Here is a 25,348-nt window from a genome sequence, read left to right on the forward strand (position 1 = left end):
CTAGGTGGAGACATAGAATATAGATGTATATAAAGAAATAGGGAACACAAGAAATGATAACTGGAAGGGTAAATATATAAGGCTTATTCTTACTCTTTAAATACCTTTATAACATAACATAATACAAATTATTATAAAAAATACCTTTAAATATAATTGTCTGCTAAAACAAATAGCAATGTAATATAAGATATGCAGCATATGTGAAAGTTAGGAGAGGAAAATAGAAGTGTATAATTATAACATTTTTATAGTGTACTATATTAGAAAAGAAGTATGTTATCACTTGAAAGTAGATTGCAATAAGTTAAATATTTATGCTCTGAGCCCCAAACCCACAAAACAAAGGGTTGTACCTAACTAATAAGCCAACAGAAAAGATAAAATGGAACCATGAAAGTATCCATTTCATCCAAAGGAATACAGAAAGTGGGGAAAATGGAACAAAGAACAGATGGGACAAATAGAAAATAAACAGCAAGTTGATAGATGTAAAATAACCAAATCAAGCATCTTAAATGTGAATAGTCAAAATACTGCAATTAAAAGACAGAGATTGTCAAATTGGATTTTTTAAAAAGGCAAAGCCAGCTATATATTGCCTGTGAGAAACCTACTTTAAATATAAAAACACAAAGAGTTTTAATTTCAAAGGATGGAAAAGATATACCCCACTAACGCTAATTTAAATATGACCCGACTAACACTAATTTAAAGAAATATGACTAATTTAAAGAAATATTAATATTAGACAAATAAGACTTTAGAGCAACGAGTTTTACCAAGGATAGAGGAGGTCGTTTTGTAGTAATAAAATGGTAAATTGATCAAGAGAACATATCATTCCTAAACATTTAAGCATGTAATAATAAAGCTTCAAATTACATGGGGAAAAATTTAAAGAGAGATTGTTAGACTGGATTTTTTAAAAAGAAAAAAACAAGATCCAACTGTGGTGCTTTGAAAAGCTCAACGAAATTAACAAACAACTAGACTGATCAAGAGAAAAGGCACAGATTACTAAAACCAGTAATGCGTTGGGAATCACTACCAATTTAACAAGTTAAAAGGATTACTTTGGGAATACTTTGGGGAATCCTTTGGGAATACAATGAACACCTGTATGCCATGAAATTAAACAACATAGAAGAAGTGGACAAATTTCTAGAAAGCCACAAATTATAGAAACTGATCCAGAAAATGTTAGAAATCTGAATAAAACTATAATGACAAAAGAAGCTGAGTTAGTAAAAAGAAAAGGTTAGACCTAGTGGCTTCACTGATGAATTCTATCAAATATGTAAAAAGAAATACCAGTCTTTCTTACATTCTTTGAGGGAAAAAAAGGAGAAGGAAATGCTCTCCAATTCGTTCTATGAGACCAATATTATTCCAATACCAAAGGCAGAGAAACATTATAACAACAAAACTGCAGACCAATATCTCATGAATGTAAACATGGAAATCCTGAACAAAGCATTAGTAAGTTGAATTAAAAAAATGTAAAAATGTTTATTCACTCTGACTAATAGGGATTTATCCCTAATGCAGTGTTTGTTTACTAACTAAAATCAATTAAGTATAATTCAACATAGTAATAGATAAAAAGATAAAATCACATGATCATGTGATGAGATGGAGAAAAGGCTAGGACTGTAGCAGCACTTCTTCACAACAAAAACTATAAACAAAGTAGAAATAGAAGGGAACTTCCTCACCCTGATAAAGACGACTTTAAAAAGCCTACTGCTGACATCATTTTTAATTATAGAAAACTGAATGCTTTCTCCTTAACTGGGGACTAGGCAAGTATACTTGCTCTTACTATTTTTATTCAGCGGTGCCCTGGAGATTCTAGTTAGGGCAGTCAGGCAAGGAAAATAAATAAACGTCATTCAAAATGGAAAGAAAGAAGTAAAACTATCTTTATTCAGAGACATGATTCTTCTACATGTAGAAAATTCTAAAGATTCATCAGAAAACTACTAGAACTAATAAATAATGTCAAAAAAGTCTCAAGGTACATGAACAATATGCAAAATCAATCATATCTTATATACTAGCCACTGACATTTCGAAAAAGGAAATTAAGAAATATTTTCATTCCCACAGTATCAAAAATTTTAAAATACTTATGAATAAATTTCATAAAATAAGTACAAGCTTGAATACTAAATAACTCAGAAAATCTTGCTGAAGAAAATTAAAGGAACATCTAAGTAAATGAAGAGATATTCCAAATTAATAGATTGGAAGACTCAGTATTATTAGGATGGCAGTTCTCCCCCAGATTTGTCTACAGATTCAGTACAATCACTAACAAAATCTAAGCAATACTTTTGCTATAAGTAATAAACTGATCTTAACATTTGTATGGAAATGCACAAGATTCAGAACAGCCAAAAAAGGAACAAATTTGGAAGACTTAGCAATTCCTGATTTCAAACTTACTACAACACCACGGTAATCACAACATGGGGGTACTGGCATAATGGAATCTAAGAATTCAAAAATAAACCCTTATATTTATGGTCAGTTGATTTACAACATGGGTGTCATGGCAATTCAGTTGGGGAAAATTGTTTCTTAGCCATTAATACTTGAGCAATTGAATATCCACATGTAGAAAGATTAACTTAGACTCTGTCTCACACCATCCACAAAACCTAAATTAAAATCGATCGTAAACTTAACTGTAAGAGCTAAAACTATAAAACTGTTAGAGGAAAATATAGGAGAAAATCGTCATTACCTTGGGTTAGGCAGAGGTTTCTTCAAGACAAAAGCAAAAGCATTATCAATGAAAGAATGAAGTGATAAATTGGACTTCATAAAAATTTAAAATGTTTGTGATTCAAAGACAGCATTAAGAAAGTAAAAGACAAGCCACAGTCTTGGACAAAATATTTGCAAAGCACATATTTGGAAAAGGACTTGCATTCAGAGTTCATCAAGAAATCTTGAAAGTCAATAATGAGAAGACAAATGATACAATCAAAAGGCAAAATATTTGAATATCATTTCAGTGAAGATATATGGATAGCAAATAAGCACATGAAAATATTCCCAGTATCATTAGTTATTAGTGAAATGCAAATTTTAACAATGAGATATCACTTTACATTTACTAAAATGAGTGCAACAAAAAAAGATGATAATTTTTGGCAAGGATTTTGAGAAAATGGAATCTTTATACATTTGCTGATGAAAATGGAATTAGTGTAGCCCTTTGGAAAACAGTCTGGTGGTTTGTTAAAAAGTTAAAATAAATTTACCATATGACACAGCACCTCACTCCTAGATGTACACCCAAGTGAAATGAAAATGAATGCCCACTCAAAGTCTTGTACCTGATGTTTACACCAGCATTATTCATAATGGCCAAAAAGTGGAAATAGTTCAAATATCCATCAGTTGGTGAATGGATAAATAAAATGTGGTATCCGTACAGTGGATTGCTATACATAACAAAGTATTAATGAATACCACCGCATGGCTTAACATAAAAAAAAATTATGCTAAATAAAAGGTGCCAGATACAAAAGGCCACATGTTGTATGATTCCATTTATATAACAGAAAAGGCAAATCTATAGAGCAGAGATTAGATTAGTAGTTGTCTGGCTGGGGATAGGAATGGGGAATGAGTGAAAATGAGTATGAGGAATTTTGGGGGGGATGACGGAAATGCTTTAAATTTAGATTGTGGTGAGGATTACACAACTCTTAAAATTTACTAAAAATTACTGGTTAGTATACTTAAAACCATCATATTACATAAATTATACCTCAATTTTAAAAATACAGTGAGGAAACGACAGAAGAAATAGATAAAACCTCAATTATAGTCAGATTTTAATGCTCTTTTCTTAGTAATTTATAAAATAAGTAGACAGAAAAGCAGTAATACTGGAGAGGATCAATAATTTCAATTAAATTAATGTTTATAGAACATTCAACATAACAGCATCAGAATACACCTTCTTTTTAAGTGCATTCAGAGCTCTTATTAAGATAGATAATATTCTGGCCAAAAGAAAGTCTCAATAAACTTAAAAGTATTCAAGTCATACAAAGTATGTTATCTGACCCTTATAGAATTAAATTAGAAATCAATAATAGAAATATATCCTGATAATCTCCAAATATTTAGAAACTAAATAGCACTCTTCTAAATAACCGTGAGTCAAAGGAGAACTCAAAGGGAAAATAAAATATATTTTGAACTGAATGAAAGGAAAACACAACACATCAAAATTCATGGGGAACAACTACAGCAGAAGACAGATGGAAATTTATAGCACCAGATATTTATATTACAAAAGAAAGTCTCAAATCAATGACCTGTTTTCACCTTAACAAAATATAAAAAGAGAGAGAGAGTGCAAATTAAACTCAAGTTAAATAGAAGAAAGGGAATGGTGAAAGTCAGAACAGAAAGCAGTGAAATAAAAACCAAAAAGCAGTAAAAAAATTAATGAAACCAAAGTTTGACTCTATGAAATCAATAAAATTAGTCAACTTTTAGGCAGAATGATCAGCAAAAAAAGAGAAAACAGAAATTACCAATATGAGAGAATAGGTGATGTTGCTACAGATTTTACAAACATTAAAGGGATCGTAAGGAAAAGTTATGAATAACATTAGGTCGATACGCTTGACAACTTAGAAAAATAGAAAATTTCTTTGAAAGGCAGAAACTCGATGCTCACTCAAAAAGAAATAACTTGAATAGCCCTGTATCTAATTAAAGAAATTTAATATGTGGTTAAAAACTTTCCCACAAAGAAAATTCAAAGACCAGATGGCTTAACCAATGAGGCATACCAGACATTTAAGGACAATAAAATACCGTTCTACACAAACGCTTCCAGAAAAATGTACATTTGGGAAAACTTCCCAACTTGTTTTATGAGAGAAACATTACCATGATACCAATACCTGACCAAAATACTACAAGAAAGAAATCTACAGACCTTATAGAAATTATGGCAAGTTTAGCAAATTAAATTTTGAAAGATTTAGCAAAAGAAAAATTTAGCAAATTGAATACCACAATACATAAAATGGATAAGGTAGCATGACCAAGTGGTGTTCATCCCAGAATTCAGTGTTTATTTAACATATGAAAATTAATGTTATTCATCATTTTAAAAAATTCAAAATCATTATCTCAAGAGATTCAGAAAATCTTTTTCTGAATTACAAAATCAAACATCCATTTCTGTTAAAAAAAAAGAAAAGAAAGATAAAGNCGCTTCCAGAAAAATGTACATTTGGGAAAACTTCCCAACTTGTTTTATGAGAGAAACATTACCATGATACCAATACCTGACCAAAATACTACAAGAAAGAAATCTACAGACCTTATAGAAATTATGGCAAGTTTAGCAAATTAAATTTTGAAAGATTTAGCAAAAGAAAAATTTAGCAAATTGAATACCACAATACATAAAATGGATAAGGTAGCATGACCAAGTGGTGTTCATCCCAGAATTCAGTGTTTATTTAACATATGAAAATTAATGTTATTCATCATATTTTAAAAAATTCAAAATNAATTAATGTTATTCATCATATTTAAAAAAATTCAAAATCATTATCTCAAGAGATTCAGAAAATCTTTTTCTGAATTACAAAATCAAACATCCATTTCTGTTAAAAAAAAGAAAAGAAAGATAAAGAAAAGAAACTCTAAGCAAAGTAGAATGGAAAGGAACTTTCTTAAAAAATAGGTAAAGCACATTTATCGAAACCTACAGCTGAATCACACTTGCATAATATAAATAAAGTAGGAATATTTCCAAGCTCACATAAAAGACTGAAACCTTTCTTTGTAAGATCAGAACAAGAAAAGGTTGTCTGTTCTCCCTACTTTTATTCAGAATTGTACTGTAGGTTCTAGCTGCTACATAAGGAAAGANAAAAGAAACTCTAAGCAAAGTAGAATGGAAAGGAACTTTCTTAAAAAATAGGTAAAGCACATTTATCGAAACCTACAGCTGAATCACACTTTAGTGTGATAAAAGACTGAAACCTTTCTTTGTAAGATCAGAACAAGAAAAGGTTGTCTGTTCTCCCTACTTTTATTCAGAATTGTACTGTAGGTTCTAGCTGCTACATAAGGAAAGAAAAAGAAATAAAATGCGCCCAAATTGAAAAGGAAGAAGAAAAATGATGTTGAAGACATCTTCATCTATATAGAAAGTGAGGTGGAATCTACACAAAAGCTATTATAATTAAAAAGTGAGTTAATGAGCTTGTTGGATACATTTGTATTTATATGTACCTTCAATGAACAATTGAAAATTGAAATCTAGTAATACAATGCCGTTTAAATGTGTCAAAAATATGAAATATTTAGGGGTAAATTTGACAAATGTGTAAAAGATCTCTAAACTAAAAATTATAAAATACTGTAAAATCAAATTTTAAAAGACTTAAATTAATGAAGAAAAATACTCTGTTCCTGGGTCAAAAGAACCAATATTATGTTAATTTTCCCCAACTTGATCTACAGACTCAATTCAATTAAAAAATCTCAACAGGCATTTTTGTGTAAACTGACAAACTGACTCTAGAACGTAATTGAAAATATTTAGTATACAGAATCGCTAAAAACAACTTTGATCTCAGATCAAAGTTGGAAGCCTTTAAATAGTTGATTTCAGAACTTACGATAAAGCTGTAGTGATTGAGACATCGTGATAAAAATAGAGAAATGAAGGGGCGCCTGGGTGGTGCAGTCAGTTAAGCATCCAACTCTTGGTTTCACCTTGGGTCATGATCTCAGGGTCTTGAGATCCAGCCCCGTGTCAGGCTTCATGCTCAGGGTGCAGTCTGCTTGAGAATCTCTCTCTCTCTCTCCCGCTGCCCCTCCCATTCATTCTCTCTCTCTCCCTCTCTAAAATAAATAATCTTTAAAAAAATAGACAAATGCATTAAAAGAACAGTATATAGAATGCAGATATAAACCCACACATATATGAATAACTGATTTTGAAAAAAACTGAAAAGGCAATCCCGTGGTGTAAGGACAGTCTTTTAAACAAATGCTTTGAGAGCCTGTAGATATCCATACACACACACAAAAAGGGGGAAAAGGGACTTCTTTTTATACCATATACAAAAGTTAACTCAAAATGGATCAATGAAAACTCTAAAATTATATAACTCCTAGGAGAAAACTTTATCACCTTTGGTTAGGCAAAAATTTCTTAGGGCATGAAAATCATGTGCCATTAAATAAAACATTGATTAAATTGAACTCTCAATATAAAATCTTTTTTTTTTTCTTTAAAGGACACTGTTAAGATAGTGAAAAACCAAGCCACAGACCAGAAGAAATATTTGCAAATCACATACCTAATACAAGACTTGTATGCAAAATGTATAGAGAACTGTTTTTTGGGGTTTTTTTGCAGAGGTGAAATATATATTTATTTTCTTTTATTATGTTCAGTTAACCAACTTATAGTACATCATTAGTTTTTGATGTAGCATTCAATGATTCATTAGTTGTGTATGTTAAAACTCATGAATAAAACATAACAATAAAAAATGGACATAAGATTTGAAAAACCATTAAAAATATTTATAGATAGAAAATAGACACATGAAAAGATGTTCAACATTAGTCTTTAGGTAAATGTAAATGAGATACCATTAGACCCTTATTAGAATGGTTAAAATGAAAAAAACTATGAAAAAAAGTATTGGGGAGGATGGGAATTTACTGAAATTCTCATATACTGTTAGTGGGAATGTAAAATGTGATAGCTTCTTTGGAAAACACTTAGGCAGTTTTTCCTAAAAAGTTAAATATACCTCTACCATATAATTCAGTCATTCCATTACTAGGTCTTTACCAACGAAAAGTGTAAACATATGTTCATACAACAACTTATATATGAATGTTCATTGTAACTTGATTTGTAATAATCAGATAACCCAAATGCCCTTCAACTGGGTAATAGATAAACAAACTGTGGTACGGCCATAAGAGAGAATATTATCTAGCAATAAAAAAGAATATTGATACACATTGACAACGTGGATGAATCTCAGAATAATTATACTGAGTGGAAGAAGAGAGACAAAGAATTCTAGTATGATTCCATTCATATACAATTTTAAGAAATGCAAACTAATGGGGCGCTGGCTCAGTCTTTAAGCTTCTGCCTTAGGCTCCTGGCGCGATCCCAGAATCCTGGGATCAGCTTCCTGCTCTGCTGGGAGCCTGCTTCTTCCTCTCCCACTCCCCCTGCTTGTGTTACCTCTTTCACTGGCTATCTTTCTCTCTGTCAAATAAATAAATAAAATTTTTGGAAAAAAAAAAGAAATGCAAACTAACAGAAAAAATAACTAACTGAATTCCTGTAACTACAAATATTAATATGTTAAAAGTTGAAATAAATCTTTGATTTAGAGAAAACACTAGACTCAGACATTAAAGTAGTTCATATTTAATATTAGCATATTATTTCAATTTAATAAAACTCTTGCATAATATAAATAAAGTAGGAATATTTCCAAGCTCATTTACAAGGAAAATGTAACTTTTATACCAAAAATCTACAAATCCATTCCAAAAAAGGGAATTTATAGTCCCATTTCACTCTTTTTTTTTTAAAGATTTTATTTATTTATTTGACAGAGAGAGAGAGAGCCAGCGAGAGAGGGAACACAAGCAGGAGGAGTGGGAGAGGAAGAAGCAGGCTCATAGCGGAGGAGCCTGATGTGGGACTCAATCCCATAACGCCGGGATCACGCCCTGAGCCGAAGGCAGACGCTTAACCTCTGTGCCACCCAGGCACCCCCCATTTCACTCTTAAATATAAATGACCGAGAAAGCTACTTTATACAGCAAATCAAATCCAATAGTTTAACAAAATTCTATAAATGTCATTTTAGACATTTACAGATCAAAGGAGAAAAAATATGTTCATTTCTTCATAATGAATTAAAAACTTTATAGAATTCAACAGAAATTCATAATGATATCTGTTAGCAAATTATGGATTAGAAACTTCCTCAATCTGATAGAATGTCTACTAAAAACTTACAGGAAATATAATCTCAAATGGCCAATGATAGAATTATTATTAAAAAAAGCATGAACAGGAGTGCGATTGTAATGGAGAGTCTAGTGCAATAAGAAAAGAAGAATTTAGAAATAATAAGGATTCAGGGGCGCCTGGGTGGCACAGCGGTTAAGCGTCTGCCTTCAGCTCAGAGCGTGATCCCGGTGTTACGGGATCGAGCCCCACATCAGGCTCTTCTGCTATGAGCCTGCTTCTTCCTCTCCCACTCCCCCTGGCTTGTGTTCCCTCTCTCGCTGGCTGTCTCTATCTCTGTCAAATAAATAAATAAATAAAATCTTTAAAAAAAAAAAAGAAATAAGGATTCAAAGGAGAAATAAACTATCATTATTTATAGATGATATAATTATTTCCCTTAAACTCTGAAAATAATATACTGACTAACTATGGTTTACCAAGGTGTCTGGATATAAGAATAATATACAAAGGTCTGTTGCATTTCTATACACCAGTACAAACAGACATACTTTACAATAATAACAGAATATCAGATACCTAGGAATAAATCTAACAAAAGTTATATAGAAGAACTACAGGAAAAAAATTAATGTTTATTAAGAAACATTAAAGAATACCCGAATAAATGGATATATGCCATAACCACTGATAGGAAGACATTATTGTTAATTTCCCCTATTTGACATACATATTTAATTGAGTTCTAATCCTATCAGATATCTTCAAGGACACTGATGAGTAGATTCTAAGTATGTAGAGGACTAAAGGGCCAAAAATAGCTGGAAGGATTCCTCTGAGAGCAGGGAGGAGAAACTTTCTCAGATATCAACATTTACTGTAGTTCACACAGTGTGCGTCTGGCATGAGAATAACTCAGTCAGTGGAATACGATTGAGAGCCCAGAAGCAGACTCTACTACATGAAATGGTCTTAAATAAGGATCTGAGGTAACATGTCAGACCCCGAGAGGAGAGGTAAATGATTTAATAAATTGAGCTGGAAAAATACTATCCACAAAGAAAGAACATAGATGAAATTGGATCCCTGTCCTGCAACATGTACCTAAACTTTAGATGGATTAAGGACAGATAAAGTTAAGTTTCAGTCAGGAAGCTGAAGAGCTATTAGAGATACGAAATAAAATATTTTTTATAAAGTTTAAACTACAAAATTGCAGAAGAAGCTGGGAGTTCTTTGTCAGAAGGTTTGTAGGAGAATGATTGAAGAATCTGAAAAAAAGTCATGTGCCAGAAGCAACAGAGAGGACCTAGTGAAAACATTTGAAGGGCTTTTGCCTCTTCTGTTCATTAGGGGTCTTGAAGTCGTTGTAGGTCATAAGGAAGGGTTGGGAAGGAAAATGCATGTAAACCTCCCCATCCTACTGTAATTTTAAGGGTGACCTGCAGAAGAAGGTCTGTAGGTCCTTTGTCATGGATCTGCAGATGTGCTTGGCACAGGACTGGGGAAATCTGAAGAAAGAGGTCTAGCAGGAGCCAGAAGAGCATCTAAAATCCCAGACTGGGTTATATCATACCTAAAAACCAGAAAGAATTGGAAAGAATTGAAAAACCACAATTACCATAACAGTCTCTCACAAATGTGAGCTACAGAACTGATGAACTTGAATAAATAGAACATTCTCCCAACAAATAGAGAATGTACATTCTCTTCATCTATAAATGAAACATATGTAAAATATTGCTATAAGTTTTTAAGTAATACATTCGTATGGTATAAATTTAAAAGTAAAAAAAAAAAAATCTCCCCCAGCTGTTTCTCAAACATCTAGTTCTCCTTACTTGAGTGAAATGCTGTTACCAGTTTCTGTATGTTTGCCCAGATAGTCTATGTTTACATAAAAAAATATGTATGGGTTTTTCCTCCTTTTTTCTAACATAAATAATAGCATACTACCATTATTGTGTATCTTCTGATTTTTTTTATTTTTATCTCCATTCTTTTAGTATTTATTATTGAAATCACAACATTGCACACTTAACAAAGTAACATTAATTAACATCTCTACCATTTTTTCCAAACTGCATAAATACTGTAAGATCTGATTTGTACCATCACCCCTACTAAACATATTATTGCCAGAATTTTACTCTGCCTCCCAATTAGTAATTTATTATGTCATTTTGTTCATTCAGAGTTCGTTTAGATATACCTGAATTTTTACCACTTTCTTTGCTTCCCACCTTTTTTTCATTTTATCCTCCCCTTTTATTTTCCTGGGATGAATTTCTCTATTTTTAAAGTACACATATTTTAGTAGTGCTTTCAATGAAGATCTGGAAACAGGCTGTGTTTTTCTGAATATGTCTTTATTTCTTCATTCCCGATGAAGAGTTTAGCTATATATAAAATTCTAGAATTACTTTTATTCACTCTCTCTCAGCATCCTGACAATGTTATTTTAATAACTTCTGATTTCCAGCCTTGTAGAAAAGTCTCTCCATTTATTTAACTTTTCTTTAAATTGTTAGCAGTTGTTATGAGTTTGTGTCCCACCAAAAGCTTATGTCCTACCCCCAGTACCTAAGGATGTGAACTTATCTGTAAATAGAATTAATACAGAAGTAATCAAGTTTTTATTTTTGAGGTCACTAGGATAGACTTAATCCAATATGACTGATGTCCTTATATAAAGAGGAAATTTGGATACAGATAGACGTGAACAGAGGGAAGACAACGTGAAGACATTCAGGGAGAGGATAGCCATGTGACTGGAGGGCTGTATTTACAAGTGAAAGAACACCAAGGATTGCTAGCAAACACCAGAAGCTAGAAGAGACAAGGGAGGATTCTTTCCTGGAGCCATCAGAGAGGGCGTGGCATGGCTGACACCCTGATTTTGGACTTCTACCCTCCAGAACTGTGAGACAATAAATTTCTGTTGTTTGAAGCCCCCCAGTGTTTGGTACTTTGTTGCATCAGGCCTAGGAAACTAATGCAGCAGTGTTTTGTGGCTTTGAGGTGTACATGTTTTGCACATGTTTCGTTACATGTATTCCTAGATTTTCCATGTGCTTTGGTAAGTGATAGTGGCTTTGAAATTTATTTCTAGTTGTTCATTGCTATTCTCTAAAAAATGTAGTTCATTTTTGTATGTTGATTATGTATGTATTCTGCAATCTTGCTAAATTATTAGTCTTAGTAAGTTTTTTATAGCTTCCTTAGGAGTTTTAATTTACATGATCATTTTACCCCTTGCTTTCCAATCTGTATGCCATTCATTTATTTTCCTTGCTGTATTTTACTGTAATGCAAGTGCAGTGTTGAGCAGAAAGGGTTGGAGTGGGCATTCTTAGTTTATTCTTTGTTTTAGGGGGACTACATTCTGTACTTCATAAGTAAGTCTGACGTGAGCTATAGGTTTCATGAATGGGGTAAGCGTTTTCAAATGATTGTTCTACACCTGTTGAAATAATTTTAAAATTGCATGTATAAATGAAATAACTCTAATATAAATAAACTAGAAAGAAAAATTAACAAATTAACCACTGTTGAAGAAAATTCCATTATAATTTTCTCTCAATCATTGATAGATCAAGCACACAAAAATTTAGGAAAGATACAAATTAGCAAGCTTAATCTCATGCTCAAAAAAGAGAACTCTGCGTCTAATAGTAAATGAATTTATATTCCTGCTATATCCATGAAACATTTGTAAGAATTATTAATATATTATTTAATAATTCATCTTCTGACAAATTTCAAAGACTGGAAGACTTGACAAATACAGGCTATTTTTTTCAGCACCAGTATTACTATGTCAATTTAAAAAAAAATAAATAAATCCCCTCACAAAGGCTGATAAAATGAACTTCATTTTTTGCTGGTGTCATTCTTATCTTACACCAGAGGCAGATCTGATTCTTGACCAATACCAAAAGCATGTAATCTTTGTGCTGTAGTATATATGGCACATTAAACTATCGTTATGCTGTCCTTGAGTATTTACATTTACAAGGTGAAATCTTGTTACAAGATGAGTAGCAATTCTTATCATGTTTCTCTTCAATAACTTCGCCTGTGGTATCCTTTTTTCCCCCAAATCCGTTTAGAAAGTATCCACTAATTCCATAAATCCTTTTGTGCTCAGTCTTTTGGAATATTGCGTGGTAATTGTAGTTTCCATATCAGTTGGGGCTGTAAGAGCCTATGATTTGATTGGGTTTAAAGTTTTATGATAGAAGGCTTTGGAAGGAAAATAGCAGTGAACCCATTCAGTGGGACCACGTGATCAAAACAGATCAACGTCTTTTATGTAACCATTAAAAGGGGGAAAACGGTTCCCGCAACAGAGTCTCCTTTCCCAAGAGGGCAGGGGTTAAAACAAACAAAAAAAGATTAAAATGTATAGAATATTTCTAAGAGGAAGTTGGAAATATTGGAGGGCAATCCTAGAATGTTTAATCATTGCTACTTTAGGTACCTGATAAAACATGAGCTTTCAGTGTTTTATATACGTTACAGGAAAGCATTTGTTTTCTGATAACTGAATTTGGTCTATTTAATGAATAATGTATGGTGTAAGTAGACTGACAAAAGCAGTCATTTCTTGAAGTAGCAATGCTGTTTTCATTTATCATTAAGTATTTTCTGATTGTAAGGAAGGAAAAAGTACTGTAATAAGGGATTCTATTATGTAAGATGTGCCTATTTTTGAGACACATGTAGGAGAAAAGATATATTAAAAACATTAGGGGCGCCTGGGTGGCACAGCGGTTAGGCGTCTGCCTTTGANCAATGCTGTTTTCATTTATCATTAAGTATTTTCTGATTGTAAGGAAGGAAAAAGTACTGTAATAAGGGATTCTATTATGTAAGATGTGCCTATTTTTGAGACACATGTAGGAGAAAAGATATATTAAAAACATTATCGGGGCGCCTGGGTGGCACAGCGGTTAGGCGTCTGCCTTTGACTCAGGGCGTGATCCCGGCATTGCGGGATCGAGCCCCACATCAGGCTCCTCCGCTATGAGCCTGCTTCTTCCTCTCCCACTCCCCCTGCTTGTGTTCCCTCTCTCACTGGCTGTCTCTATCTCATAAATAAATTAAAAAAAAAATCTTTAAAAAAAAAAAAAAAACAAAAAAACAAAAAAAAAAAACATTATCACACGTTTATATGCATATGTGATATGCTTCATAATCAAATGTGAAGACAATCGGCTTTAACCATCAGTTCAGTGCTATTTTTGCCATAACGTGATTAACATTTTAAAATTTTGTAATAGAGGTCTTAATTATGTTAATTATTACTGCTCTGTTTGAGGCTCTTTCTTACAAAATATAACAATTGTGTGTAATTAATACACAATTTAGATGTATTAATAAGTTTGTGGATGATTTATTTCTCATTTTCTTTTCAAAGCAATGGTGGAACAGCTAAACTAATACTAAAAGAAGATTGTTTAAGATGTCTTAAATTATACTTCTCCATGAGTGTGAAAAATGAAGAATTGGGTACATTTAATTTATTAGTCATGCGTATTAGAAAAAGGCACATGAATGCTCTTGAAATACCTTGTTTTGCTTTGAAATTTATATAGACTTAAGTGCCTTTGTCTAAAAGCATCTGAGACTGACTTAACTTAGCTATTTTTAACTTAGCTTTTTGTTCAATAGATTTTATCAATCAACATTAAATCACGTACATATATTATTTGGTATTTAATATTATTTCAAGCTTTAGGCATTTAGGAAATTTATTTTATACATTTTAAGAATAAAATTTAAGAATAATATCTTCACATTATGAAATATGAGTAAAAATAAGTGTGAGCTCATAATGACTTTCCTTCTCTCTATATTTTTATCCTCAAGTATTTCATTCAAAATTCTTTCACTTTTTTTTTCAGGTTGGTGAGGAGTTTTTTTTTTTCCCCCTTAATAATCAGCAATTTTAATTATTTCTATTGTTTGCTTCATAGGGTCAAAAAGAATAAGTGATAGTGAAGTCTCTGACTATGACTGTGATGATGGAATTGGTATAGTATCAGGTAAGAATTTCAGAATTATTTTATAGTAATAAGAAGGAAGGTTATTCATCATTATCTACCAATAAACAGATTAAATAATAAATAAAATGAGAAAGAAATAACTTGCCTGTTTATCCCCTCACACCCCAAAAAAACCACCTTATGGCAATTTAACCTCTTGAATAATTCCAGTTGCTGGAACTCTTGTATCAATTGTTAAACTGAATATTCTTACTGCAAGTGAATACTTCTAAGTTTTCTGCTTTTAAACTACTAAATCATAAGGATTTTACCATAAATTTGAAAAGTTATTGTATAAATGAAACTTCTTTATACTGCGTAACAGTGTGAAAAAAAAATCTTTTTGACGTCACCAACATACCCAAATATGTCAAATATTTGCGCTTTTTGAAATTTTTTTCATTGTTGTCATGTTGATTATGTATCAGGCACAACTTTATTTTCAAAATATGGTATTGTAGTTTAAAATCGTGCCTGATTTATGGTTGGAAATTTATCTGATGACTTAAAAAATATGAAGATGATTTCAAATCCTCTAAATCTGTTACTATTAGAAAGTTGAAGCATCACCAGATTCTTTTTTTCTTTTCCATATTCTTTTTATCAGCATGAAAATCAGGATTATGGTATTGTGGTTTTTGAAATGTTATCTTTTCATAGACTCACACCTTTAGTAAATTACATTTACCTAAGTATCATGATAACTAAGATTTAAACTTTAATTCTGTTAAAAAATACTTTTCTGTGTTTTCTTTTTTTAATGTCCTTTTTGTTTTAAGCTCCATCATTAACAATAGTTTCAATAGAGACTAAATGCTTCAATCAATCGTTTATCAAGTAATTTGGCTGTCAGATGAAGCAAATAATCCTTCTTACCCCCCATGTTGACTAGCATTTTAAACAACTAGTGTAACTCTAGGCACCAGCAAATCTGTTAGTACTTTGTTCCCCATATGCAGAGATTCGTTTCCAACTGCATGTTATACATATCTGTCAAATTCAGGGTATCTGTTACAACCATTGAAAATCCTTTTAACCTGAACTATCAGCCTTTTCTCAATAATGAACAGTTTCAGCTGCTTTCTTTAATTTTTCCAACTTTGCAAGGCAGATGTCCTGAAAATTAACTATGCCAGGGGTAATATTTCCCATGTGGTTACTTACTTTGTTTACTCTAATTCAAGTCAGAGGTAATTTTTTATATTTGCATTGCTAATATTATTCTTCAAAGTAAATAGAAACTTTGATTGATATTGAAATTTAGGGTTCTCAGGGAAGCAACTGCTGGCCTGGATTTTGTGCCCCAATGGTATGCTGAGTAGGGAAGGGAGAATGATTGTAAACCAACTATTCTCTGAACCAATTGACTCACCCCACAATGCAAATAAATGGAATATATATATAAAATATGAGTTTATAGCCACTTAGAATGTTAGTGTTATTTTCTAATCTGACCTGAAATAATATACAAGTACATGTAAATAATTTATTTTCCACTGGGAAGGTAGAGTGATGTTTTAGTAATTAGCTCTTAAATGTCACATGTAATATTCTGATTTCCTAAGTTAATTACCTAACCCTGATACTCATTTTTTATTACTTCTGAGTAGCTCTTCATATTATTAATAATGAATATTTTCTTAAAACTCTGTATTTCTTTTTAGTTTTCATGTGACTGCATTATTTGAATTTTCTTCTTGTGGTAACTCTTCCTCCTTTTCTCAATACTCTCCTTTAAACTCCATAGTCATAACTCTTTTCTCTCTATATATTCCCTTACCTTGGATTTCAATGATGTTCTTTTTATGAATGTCTCTGAGAACTTTATTGACAGTCCTAATGCCTTTCCCAAAATTCTTTTCCGCATGTTTAACTTTTTGCCCACGAGGCTGAAAATACTGTTATACTCCTCCTCTCCAAACTGGTTAACCTTCTAAACTTCTCTCTTTGTAGTATACTTTTTTTCCCAAAGATTTTATTTATTCATTTGACACAGAGAGAGAGAGAGCACAAGATTTTATTTATTCATTTGACAGAGAGAGGGGCAGCGGGAGAGGGAGAAGCAGGGTCCCCACTGAGCAGGGAGCCCAATGTGATGGGGGGAATGAGAGGGATGTGGGGTGGGGGGGCTCAATCCCATGGGCGCAGGGATCATGACCTGAGCCCAAGGCAAACGCTTAAGCTTAACCGACTGAGCCACCTGGGAGCCCCTTTGTAATACACTTTTAACTTCCTGGTGGGCTAATCAAGTGTTAAGAGTCATTTATTTCATCCCTTTTTTGGTCTTGTATCTGATCACAGATTGTTGTTGGTTCATTTCAGAATATCCCCAGACTCCATTGTTGGACTTTTCCTACATTCATTACTCTAGTGATCACATCTCTTTAAAGTCCCATGCCTTCAAATAGTATCTGTATGCTAAACTTCCCACATGTCCAGTCAAAAGCACTCATTTGTATTTTAAATTTTTATTTTCTGCTGCCCATTTGACATCTGTGCTTGGAAATGTAGTAGATATCTTCAACTTGACATGTCTAAAACTGATCTTTCCCACCAAACCAAGTTATTTGATGGCAGCTCCATTCTTTTACTTGAATTAAAATTTTAGATTTGTTTTTGTCCTTCTCTTCCTTGTATGTCCAAATCAAATCTTATACAAAATCGTCCCTATGCCTCTACCTTCAAAATATGTCCAGAATCTGACTACTTTCCATGTTTCCATTGCTGTCGTCCTGGTTCATCTGTTGCCTGAATTATTGCCTTTCTTCTTTCAGTCTATTCTCAGCATGGCAACTGAAGTGATCCTGTTTAAAGAAGATAGGTCATAGCCAGTTTCTGCTCAAAATCCTCTAATGGGTAAAAAATCACTCAGATCAAATGCCAAACATCTTTACAAAGCAAAATAAGGCCCCACGTGATTTTCCTCCTTCCTCCAAGTGTCTCTGATCTCTTCCATTGCTCCACTCCTAGCACCCTCTTCTCCCTGCTGTTGTGAACATGTTCAACTGACTCTTATCTTGGGGTTTTTGCACTTGTCTTGCAACCCTCCTCTCTCTGTATCCACTTGGCAAAGCGTCTCACTTCCTTCAAGTCTTTCTGAAATGTCAGCTTCTCAGTGAATCCTCTCTGTGCCCGACCACCTTATATAAAATTGCAAAATGCTTCCCTATTCTGACATTCTGATCTCCCTTGGCTGTTTTGGTTTCCTCTTAGCAGTTAATAACCTTCAAACATATCATGTAATTATTTATTGGGATTTTTATTGTTTCTACCACTCCAACTGGATTTGTTTTGTTTTGCTCACTCTGGCTCCTGGAATAACATGCTCATACAGTCATAAATACTTACTGAATGGTTGATTGTATTGATTTTTTCTGTGTAGTCTGTTTCCACTACCAGTTGTCATACTCCAAAGTCGTACCACTAGCTCTATGTGGCTATTTATATTTAAACTGATTTAAAATAAATACATTAAAAATTCAGCTCCTCATTAACACTAGCCAGATTTCAAGTGCTCAGTAGTCATGTGTGTCTAGTGGCTACCATATAGGACAGTGCTGATAGAGAACATTTTTATCATTTTAGAGAGTTCTGTTGGACAATCTGTTCTACATTTTATAAGAACAATTAATCTTGCTGCAATCTCTCTAACCTTTAGTTTGAATTAAAGTATACTGCTGTCAGCGTCATCTTCCTAAATTATTTCTTTGATCATGAAAGATGAATGTAGCCTTAGAGCACAGTGAGAGCACTGGGAGTGAGACAGAATTTGCTTTTAATCCCAGACCCTGTATTTGACACTTAATTTAAATTTCTTAGTAAATTTCTTAATGTAAATTTCAGTTTCCTCAAATATAATATGAGGATAATATTTTTTTTTAAAGATTTTAGTTATTTATTTGTCAGAGAGAGCACAACTAGGGGGAGCAGCAGGCAGAGGGAGAAGCAGGCTCCCCGCTGAGCAGGGAGCCTGATGCAGGACTCAATCTCTGGACCCTGGGATCATGACCTAAGCTGAAGGCAGATGCTTAACCGACTGAGCCACCCAGGCTCCCCAAAATGGAGCTAATATTATCTTCTTTGCAGATTTGGTTCTTTCACATCATTTAGAGATTCCTGAAAAAACCTTGTGCTCTACAAAATCATGGACTAAAACAACAGGGCATCTGGGAAAACCGGTTAGATCAGACCATTCAAAACTCATGTAGCTTTGTAATCAAAACACTAAAAATAAAAATACATGTAATTTTTAAAAGTCATGTTAACTTTTAAGCAATAAAAACATTAAATGTGGGATTTAAAATAAAGTGAAGGTATCTAGATGGAAGGAGTATGTCTAGATGGAAAAGAGGATAAGTCTGCACAGTTATGGTGTCAAGGGAAATATTCACAAAACCAGGAAGAACCCATGCAAGAAATACTTCTAAGAGGGAGTTTTTTTGACCAAAGTGAGCCAAAAGGAAGAACATGGGATGAATGAGCATCATATGTAGCTCTGTATTTCTCTAGCTTTCTGCATGCAGCTGTGTTAATGTACTTTGCTTTCAGCTGCTATTATTTGGTAGCTAGAGTGGGCACTGTGGGTGCTCCACCCATATCCTCTTCAGTTCAGCTGCTTTACCATCTCCAGTGAAGGCTGGCTGCTCACAGCTCACAGCTGCCCCATTTTCCGGAGAACTGGCCTTAGACAGACAGAAAACAATCCTTCCCACTGGCAGCCTTCAGTCATGACTGGCTAACATTGGAGTACTAAAGTCCAGGACCCTTGCTTCAAAGTCAGAGCAACTCTGGTACAGTTCACATTCCAGAGCCTCCAGTGGAATCAAGCTGAGATCACATTCTTAGTTTCTCCCTGTGCCCTGTTCTGCTTATGTCTTTCTCTTGAGACCGCTGCTTTAGTCGTTCGTGTGCACTCAGATCTTTCTCTTGCTGAATTCCTTGGGAACCTCACTTCAGATAATACTGCAAAGTGTGAGCATGTTGGGGAAAATCACATATGAACCAATACTTTTTCTGAGTTATTTCTGAGACAAGTGTTGTAACAGAACACTTTGTACAGCACCTCGCAGAGTTCCTGGCACATTGTGAAAGTCAATAGCAGCCATGATGAGCACGATGAAGATAACGGTGGTGGGAATAATATCACTTCCTGCTCGGAAATGTTCAGGTTTTTTCCATTAGAAGCCTTATGATGTTTTAGATGTACACAACATGGGTCAAACTTACTTTTACTGTTTATTTCCCTACTGCTGCCCCACATGGAACTGCTGTTTTTCTATGAACTTTGAATTCCTTCTATTTTTCTCTCCATTGGTTAAATATCCATTGCTTTCTAAGATTCATTTGAGTTCTATCACTTCTAATACACTTTTTCTAAGTGTGTCAAATCATTGGGCTGTTTCCCTCCTCCAAACTGTCGTGTTTTTATTCTCAGGCATCTATTGTATGTCAACCGTGTCAATCACTATAAGAAAAGCAGGTTACATAGGTACTTCAGATGATATTCAGAATACTTCTAATGTTGTTTATCTCCTGAAAAAATAATCATAGACTTCTAGGAATTTTTGGGAAGTTAATAATTTTGAATATTTGTAGTTGTTGAGAAGTAATTAAAGCTCTTCTAGTTTATTGAAGAGGTGAAAATGTTTTTACGATAAACTTGCTTCTTTTAGTAAAGATAACTAACTGTATATAAAAATTTTTAACCAGCACAGTGCCTTGGACATAGTAGCCATCTAAATATTTGTCATTCATTTTTAATTTAAGTGTTCGTGAAATACTATTTTATGGTTGTATTATGTTTTATTCATTATGCTTTACATTTAATATATTCAGAAGCTTTCAAATTCACTAACATTTAGTTTTTTCACTGAAGTACAAAATGCAAAAGGACTTATTGGGGAGATAACTGTATTCTTAATCTTTGCACCTTTAGATTATCGACACAATGGTCGAGATCTTCAAAGCTCAACATTATCAGTGCCAGAGCAAGTAATGTCATCAAACCATTGTTCACCATCAGGGTCTCCTCACCGAGTAGATGTTATAGGAAGGACTAGATCATGGTCACCCAGTGTCCCTCCTCCACAAAGGTAAGAAACCATATATATTTTATTTGTAGGATGGTATTAAAAGCCCACTTATCACAACAAATCATCAATAATTTCTAAAGGTAATAAATTCTTGCAGAAGAAAGTTACTTGAGGAAAAACAAATATTTCTTCACCAACCTAAATATTGAGAGTAATATGAAATATAGGCTACTTTGTAACTTTGGTATAGATGGGTGTATTCTTCAATGTGAGAGTTCAAAATCATAAAGAAGACCCAGCTTTCAGTTACATATCAATACTGAGCATATCTAGTTAGAACCAACTAACTATACTCTTGAATGATATAGGTATTGATAATTTAAGAAATAGGAGAAAATAAACATCTGATGGGGTTTTGAAGGTAGGAGCAATCATGCAAAGAATAAAAAATAAAAAGCACAGGCAGAGGGAAGAGTGGCTTAGAAAATCTACAGCTCTAGGTCTTATAACTTGTAAAAAACTCTATCGTCAATCCAGTTACGTACAGAAAGGCTTATAGGAGTAAGAGCCATGGAAATAAAATATTTACTAACAAGAAATATGTACATAATTCATATTTATAGACTTGCAAAGTTTAAGAAAATTTGAACTCTTAGAATGATAGTCTTATAATGCCTATTTTGAATGAATAATTGAGTTAGTATTAGATTTAGACTTTTTCCTTATGATTTTAATTTTTTACTTGGTATTAAGGTATCTAAGAGAACTTAAGATTTGTTATATTTATAAATTTAATTTATTTAGTGTATAAGGTAACTGCTAGAAAGTTATTACTTAATTTAGACCATTGAAGTAATTAGAAAGAAAATGCATTAAGTTTATAAAAATTTGAAATGATTGAAGATGTTGAATTAACTAAGTTTGTAAATGGGACTAAAATTATTAAAAGTCTTCTGAAAAATAATTGCTCAAATGTGGTAGACTTATCAATATAATAATATTTGTAATCTGAAATTTAAGGTTTAAGACAGAACTAGATTTTGGATTTTAACTTTAATAAATTAAGCCATTTCTTATTTAAAAAAAAAAAAGAGTGTTGACTTTTACCAGGAAAAGAATATTTGAACACACCTAAAAAAAAAATAGCAAAGTTTTAGAATAGATTCAACTGCACCTGACAGAAAGCCCATACTAACAGGAGCTATGTAAGAGGCTTATTCCATCATGAAAAGAAGTGTGTAGGTTGACAGTCCTGGGCAAGAATGGTAGAGTAAAAAAAATCATCATTGATAATTTATAAAGATTTCAATTTAGATTTTAAAAAAAGATCCTAATCATTTTCCTAAAACAAGATAAAACAATATTATCTATAAGCAACAAGCTGAACTCATTTTCTCCACACAGATTTATTCTTCCTCCTGTATTGCATATAAGAATCACTACCAGAAACCTGGGAGTCATCCATTAATAATTTTTGATAATCCTTATCTCTGTCCCCATTGATATCACATTTATGTGTTTATCTCTGTTATAACAGCCGTCTCCTGACTTCACTGTCTCCCTCCAGTGGAAATGTATCCATTAGCCCGAGGTGCAATTAGTTAAAACGAAAAACTTGGACTTGACATTCCAGTGATTTTTGTCTTCCTACTTTCTTTATTAATAAGCCTCATTTCTTAGTATAGTGTATGATTATGGTTCATTAAGACGTTTAATGGATTTTGCTATTTCAGTCGGAATGTGGAACAGGGGCTTCGAGTGACGCGCTCTGCTGCTGGACATTATAATACAATTAGCCGAATGGATAGACATCGTGGCATGGATGACCATTATTCTCCAGATAGAGACAGGTAAATAGGATTAAATACTATTAGACCTTATAATCGCTGCCTTCAGGAAGAAGGTATTACCATAAAATATTTTCATCCAGAACTTGGATGTGTGTTTTCTTAGCTTCTAACACCATTTCCTTTACAATGCCTACATTCGTTCTTAAGACCACCATGTTAAAAAATAAAACAAACAAGAACAACTTTTTCTTTGGTTTAAAAAAAATCATCTTGCGCTTGCAGTTTAGGTCCTTCATTAAATCAAGCCAATTAAGCTAATGAGTTTGCACATGAGGTTATAAGGATAATTATAATGAAAATAGACATTTTATTATTTTCATGTTATCATAACCAATCATTACATATAAATATACTTCATGAGACAATAGATTTAAAGTCTTTACATTCATCAGGGAAACCAGTGTGACTTTTTTATATATAGAAGTATTGACACAAGTCTGGTTTGTTTAGGAAACAGACACAAAAACTGATTCATGAAGAGGTTTTTCCTCATGGCTTTCAGTAAACCTTTTAAGCTTCTTAAAGAATTATGCTTGTTGATTGCTGTATTTGGAGAAATTCTCCAAATTTGTTCCATTAAATGTGACATACTTGGAAATAACATATGTTTCAATGCATCAATCACATTAATAACTATTAATTATTATCTTAACTTTTTAAGTTAAACAAATTGATGAATCCTTGAATTCATGGTTTGGTTCTATATAAAGAAAAATGCTGCGATATTTCCCCCACACTGTCAAATAGGTTTGAGGTAAGGATTAGCAAAGAAAGTTTAATTTACTATTCAGAGAATATTATGATAAAATAACAAGGTAACACAGAAGTCTCTTTGTATGGGACCTAAACCAATTTTAATAACGTCTTAAATCAACTGACCTGAGAAGTTACCAATATTTATCATTGTCAATATTTATAAGTTTAATTGTTTTCATCTAAATCTAGGGTTATACTCAATTTGGGCTTATAATTTCATTGTGTTAAGTACACTTTTCAAAAAGAAAAGATAGGGAACATCTATCCTAATCTTCAATAGTGTCAAACAAGTATTGGCTTTTGTGTCTGAGATCTAAGAAGAAATAGGAAGTTATTAAATTAATATCTTTCTTAATTGTTAAATGAAAGTTAATGTGGTATTTTATTTCTTTTAATTTGCTTAACTTTTTCATAGTGATCTGTGTCTTTATGGGTAGTTATATGTGTGGGACCTATAGAAATTGATTCACATCAAATATGTTACTAGTGAAAGAAAGATAACTGTATGGGCATGGTTAGGAGTTGGAAGAAGTCATATTAGGGTAGGTGAATGAGTATTTTTATTACGTTATAGAATTCCAATAAGTTTGTTCATCTCTGGAAATTATTTACATAGCAATTCATGAACTCCTTGTTCTTTGAAATTTTGTTAAGGCAATGATGAAAGAAAAAAGTCTGGAAATGGCTTTAAATCTTTCACATTTACATAAGTTTTTTCTTTGGATGAGAAGTGGACTTGGTATTTTCTCTGAAGACAATATGGTCTAAATCTTGCAGAGAAGAATAAAATAAAATTAACCTCGAGAATTATATTTACAAACAAAAATAGTCACTATCATGTCAACCATATAATAATTTACCAATATTTTAAGACAAATGGCCATAACATTAATGATAAAAGACTTGCTGTTAAATCCTTGGTATATAGCTGTTATAGTCATAACTGATATGTCATTATGTTTTTTCTTGTTTACTTTTATGAATCTTTTAGTTTGACAAAAATGTTCAGGTAATTCAGAAGTTTTGGAGGAATTTGACCCCTGGGGTTTCATCACTTTTTTAGAATGCTGTAAATTACCAAATCATAATTACTCCTAATTGTGAGCTGTTTTAATTTTTTTTAAATAACTAAAATAGAATTTCTTTTAAAGAGGACTATAAAACTGTTTCTAATGTTATTTTTGAGTTATCCGTGTAAACATTACTTATTAACATGAGGGATCAAAAATCAAAAAGTACAGTAGTATCCATGTTAGGTAGCCTATCACATTATTAAACAATGGGTTCTTAATTTCTGTTGTCTCCTTTATATTCTAAATATTCTAAGAGATTTTCAATAATAGAATGCATGCGAAGATATCATAATTTTAATGCACTCTTTAGAAGGTAAGAATAATCTAGAACTCTTATAGTGAATTTTCATGAATAGCATTTTATATGGTCAATCAAAAATCCTGTTGATTAAAAGGCCTAAAAGAGAATTTCCTTTGACATAGTAAGTAAATTTTAGGCATTTTGAGTGGTGCATTAACTTTCCTTGTCAATAATAAATGGTACACTGGACCAGAAGAGTATTTTATTGAATATGCTCTTTTTTGTAGGATTTAGAACCAAATGACATTGCATTTGAATGTAGGCTTTTTA

At 32.6% G+C, this 25,348-nt stretch overlaps 1 protein-coding gene across 49 annotated transcripts in view; it reads left to right on the forward strand.

Moving 5' to 3' along the window:
- The window catches only part of RIMS2 (regulating synaptic membrane exocytosis 2), a 611,447-nt gene that overhangs the window by 367,436 nt on the left and 218,663 nt on the right, over positions 1 to 25,348 (forward strand). For all 49 annotated transcript variants that reach the window (XM_034668422.1, XM_034668421.1, XM_034668424.1 and 46 more), the window contains 3 exons: positions 14,998 to 15,066; positions 21,002 to 21,158; positions 22,832 to 22,948. In XM_034668422.1, the coding sequence (XP_034524313.1) occupies positions 14,998 to 15,066; positions 21,002 to 21,158; positions 22,832 to 22,948 (343 nt within the window). The remainder of the gene's footprint in view (positions 1 to 14,997; positions 15,067 to 21,001; positions 21,159 to 22,831; positions 22,949 to 25,348) is intronic.

This window comes from Ailuropoda melanoleuca, chromosome 9 (assembly GCF_002007445.2).
Source record: "Ailuropoda melanoleuca isolate Jingjing chromosome 9, ASM200744v2, whole genome shotgun sequence".
Lineage (NCBI taxonomy): Eukaryota > Metazoa > Chordata > Mammalia > Carnivora > Ursidae > Ailuropoda > Ailuropoda melanoleuca.